Source organism: Hakea prostrata, chromosome 9, assembly GCF_041222555.1.
Source record: "Hakea prostrata isolate BN-2017 chromosome 9, UWA_Hpros_2, whole genome shotgun sequence".
In the NCBI taxonomy this organism is placed as follows: domain Eukaryota; kingdom Viridiplantae; phylum Streptophyta; class Magnoliopsida; order Proteales; family Proteaceae; genus Hakea; species Hakea prostrata.
Genome location: NC_142608.1, coordinates 18,639,573 through 18,643,878, shown reverse-complemented (window position 1 = coordinate 18,643,878; position 4,306 = coordinate 18,639,573). Strand labels below are relative to the sequence as shown.

Genomic DNA, 4,306 nt, shown 5'->3' with positions numbered 1-4,306 from the left:
GAACTCCCTAATAGCTTTAGGACAGGAAACATTATCAACTTCCTCGCCGTCATTACTAGAAGGATCCCGACCACATAGGTCGGCAGAAGGTTCCTCAGACCGTTCACTAGAATCCAGTTCAGGACTTATGTGATGGTTGGTTTCTGAATCATCCATAGAAATAGAAGTTGAAAGTCTTTCATTGTCTAAGTTCTCTCTAAATGGGGAAGCAGTATTTTCTCTTTTCACTATAACAAAGGCTTTCTAGGGAGTAAAGTGACGATTATGATGGAGAAATAAAGGGAAATACTCCAATAGCGACAAGAAGGAAATAGAAAATGAATAAGGTTCTTCAGCAATGAACCATATAGACAAATATATGAAATAAACCATGACAATAAGAGAAAAGGCAAGAGGAACTTATTTGTTTTAGGTTGTTTAAAGAGAAAAAGAACTGAAACAGTGTTGGACAGCTCCTTGGAAAGTAACTGGTTCTGTTTCTCCACCATCGCAGAAGAAGAAAATAAAGAAGGAAATGAAGAAGGTAAAGAAAGGTATCTATAGGAAATAAGATTCCAATCTAATGACATTTACGAGCCCAACATCAACAGTTTTAATTCAGATCCAACATCCCTTAAAGCAACAGATGGATGGTGATCAAGGACGTAACTTTTTGAATTCATAGTAGCAATTAATGCGGTATGAAGACAATGACAGGTGCAGACCACGCACTGTTCTCGGAGAGCATGCTTCGATATTCATGCACAAGTGACGGCTGCTTCATGATTAAGACGTTACGTTTTTTTTGAGGAAAGGATCTGATCAGACCGATCAAGGACACCTTGCATGGGAGTAATGTAATCCCTCGGGTCGAACACATTGTCCTCAACTCCAGTGGACTGGGGGCTTACGTTAATGACTAAAATAGTCATTCTTCCTTGACCGGTCTGACCAGCGGGTTCAATACCAGATTGTCTCGACCATAGTGATAATGGCCGGTCCGATTGTCGTGTTAAGGGAGCCCGATCGAGGTAAACTTCTATCACCTGTCAACTACCTAGAAGGATAAGTCAGGTAAATAACTCTTCCTAGAGTTACTTTCCTAATATAACTCTAAGAAGAGTTATGTTTTGAGTCTAACTCTGATATCTAGAACTATATAAACACCTCAAGTAGGCATAAGAAAGTAAGTATTCATATTCTATATGATCAATTACTTGAATTCTCTATTGAGTGGTTGTGATCATATCTCATTGGTACTGACTTGCTCGTCGTAGACGTACCTCGACCCCCCAAGGTTGAGCACGTTTTTTGTAGGAACTTGACATGGAAGGGTGAGCAGGATTCCATATCAACAACACCAACCATAAAAGCTTGAAATACTTCTTCACCGAGAAGGAGTTGAATACGAGACAATGCCAGTGGATGGAGCTAGTAAAAGATTTCGATTGTGATATCCAATATCATCTTAGTAAAGCAAATGTAGTGGCCGATGCTTTGAGTAGGAAGAGCACCCGAGAAGTGATTGATCTTAATGTACTCAACAAGCCATTGTTGAACTGCATTATGGAGTTGGAGTTAGAGAGTGTGCCAGACAGTTCCGATGTGATCCTTGCGGCTTTGACAGCGAGGCCTACCCTAAGAGATAGGATCGTTACCTTACAACCCTTGGGTCCATTGTTTCAAAAGAAGCTAGAGAATATTTCTTCGGATCCTCAAGAGGTAATCAATTTCTCCTTATCTTTCGATAATGCTTTAATGTACAAGGGAAGAATGTGTGTACTGGCGAATGAAGATCTTAGACATGAAATCTTGGGTGTGGTACATCACTCTGTGTTCACCGTGCATCTCGGTAGCACCAAAATGTACAAAGTTTTGGAAGATCACTATTGGTGGGTTGGCTTGAAAAATGATGATGTTAGGGGAAGCCTTTTGGGGAAAAGAAGATGAAATGCGGGTAAAATATCCTACCCTCTTTGTTGCCTCAGGTACGTCAATAATAAGGATTTTTGGGTTAGTATCTTGGGGGATTTTGCAAAACCCATCATATAGATCTGAGAATCCAAACATGAGTAGAAGACATTGTGGGCCATCCAAGTAGAGACCATGAGATTGAAATCTAAACCAATGGAATTGGATGGTGGAGGTGAAGAATCTTGTGTTATACTGAGTTTTGAAAGAAGATCTGACACAAATGTTGATGGATTGGGAAGGTGGATTAGGAGTTCACAGATGGTGCATTTGGAAAGTCCCCAAGTTCAGGTAAGACTCTCCTGTAGTGTGTGCTAAGTGGTATAGCAATGTCACAAAGCAACCACCCAAGAAAACACCACTCCTAGAGCAATTCTAGGGGTGGGTAGCCCCAGGCGACCAACCCTAGTGACGGCTGGTGAAAAGGGATATTCTTGAGATTTTCATTGTGGACCAGCCATCAGAGAACCTCTGTACACATCAGAGAAGTCGTTTCAAAGAAGAAAGAAGTTGCGGAATTGATTTCGAAAGTGATACAAGTTTCTAACGGCGAAATTGAAGGTTAGTTATTCCCCCAATTTTGCTAGTTCATCTCTTTTAATATTATTGAAGGTGGAAACCATAAGGGTAGACTGATTTAATCTAGGGGACCTAAAGCCTGATTAGATTTGACAATTTGAGTGATTCTCCAATTACTCTAGAATGCTGAAATTTTCTATCATGGGAAGATTTTGGATAGACCTAGATCATGAGTTGATTGGTTTTTGTTTAAGATTTGAGATCTAGATCCATTTATGTTGCTAAATCACGTCTAGGGATGTTTTTTGGGAACCCTTGAGCGATCTGGAATTCGTCAGAAACCAAAAAATAATGTTGACGAGAACCTTGTCGAGTTGTTGTCCATATACCACACATGGGTCGCCTAGAGATGTCACCTTAGGCTAGCCATCCTTCTTTGGTTGGGGCGATCCCACCCCCTGGGTTGATTAGAGGGGTCTCCCAAGGCAACCCACCCCCTACTGTTTGGAATTTGATTATATGATTTAGTGCTTGACTTTCTGGGGGAATTCTAACATGAATCTATAATTATATAAGATAATTTGGGACCTGTTAGGCCATTGCTTGGTTCACTCTTGGAAGGTTATAATATACTTGTCAAGTGAGGAAATTCAACCATGTATGCATTAGATTGAAGCTTGATTTATTATTTAACATGCATCAGCTTATCTTGTTTGGTTCAAAGGCCACATCCCTCCAAAAACGGGTTCTTCTCCACCTCTTCCACTTGAAACCACATTTAGCCCCGATCCCCTATTGTCCCTTTACCTTATATTTTCTGGTTCAAAGGCCACATCTTTAGGCAAGCTCTCACCACTTGGAGTGCCATCTCCAACTATCTCCCCGCTCAATCCCTTCTCATGTCTCACACATTCTAGTCTCCTTTCAATGTATTCTTTGTACCTTTGCCAAAGAAGACCCTTCTCACCTTTTTTTTATTATTTTGCTTGGCTCTTTGGTGATCCCATTTGGCAATTAGCACTTTCCTCCATAATGCACCAAAATAGATGATCTAGGGCTTTGGACATTCAATTCCTTTGGCTTTCTCCCATTTGCTTGCCTCTTGTTTTTAGTTCTTGAATCTCTTATATCTATATTGAATGAATCCCATGAATGAACCTCCATATCCATATGTTGAAATCATATTTGGAAGGTCATTTCTAGAGATGTCTACTCTAAGCTTTTCTTGCTCCCCCCACAAACCCCTCATAGACTCCCCAAGGAACAACCACATAGTTGTTCCCAAGGGCTTAGACTTATTTTTACTCTCCCAGGGCTGACGTGGTTACCCCATCCCCACTTTCTCCCTATACCCCCACTCCCCCCCCCCCCCCCCCCCCCCCCACCTAGTACTAGGTTAAAATTGTAATTATATTGGGATTAGAGTTTTAGCTTTCCCTATAAGTAGTCTATGTGGGATAACCTATATGTATCAATCCCGATAGGGGATTGGAGAACCCATCCTGGTGATAGGGATTAGGGAAAAGCAAGCAAATGGTAGCACTTTGTGGGTGTGAGGTTTTTTGAATGGTGAAACTTCTTTTCTCTCTGGTGGATGTAGGCAGGGTTTTGCCGAACTACGTTAAATTCCTCTTGTGTATTTTTTTTGTGTTTTTTCTTTATTCGTGGTGGTGCATCCATATTCCTAACAAATGGTATCAGAGCAAGATTCGGTGGATCGTCACCGAAGGTGTGCGGAGATCCAAAAAGGAAAGGATAGGTGCGAGGAGAACAAAGAAGGCTTCGACAGATTGATCGAAGGTACGGCTAGAATCGTGAAGTTTTTTCATCTCTTTTT

General features: G+C 41.1%; 1 protein-coding gene across 1 annotated transcript; it reads left to right on the top strand.

Annotated features, from left to right (window-relative positions):
- The first annotated feature begins 1,404 nt into the window (after window positions 1–1,404).
- On the top strand, window positions 1,405–1,929 carry LOC149004919 (uncharacterized). The gene has a single exon (XM_089135741.1). It carries the CDS (start codon window positions 1,405–1,407, stop codon window positions 1,927–1,929), a length of 525 nt encoding a protein of 174 aa, XP_088991867.1.
- The last annotated feature ends 2,377 nt before the right edge of the window (window positions 1,930–4,306 follow it).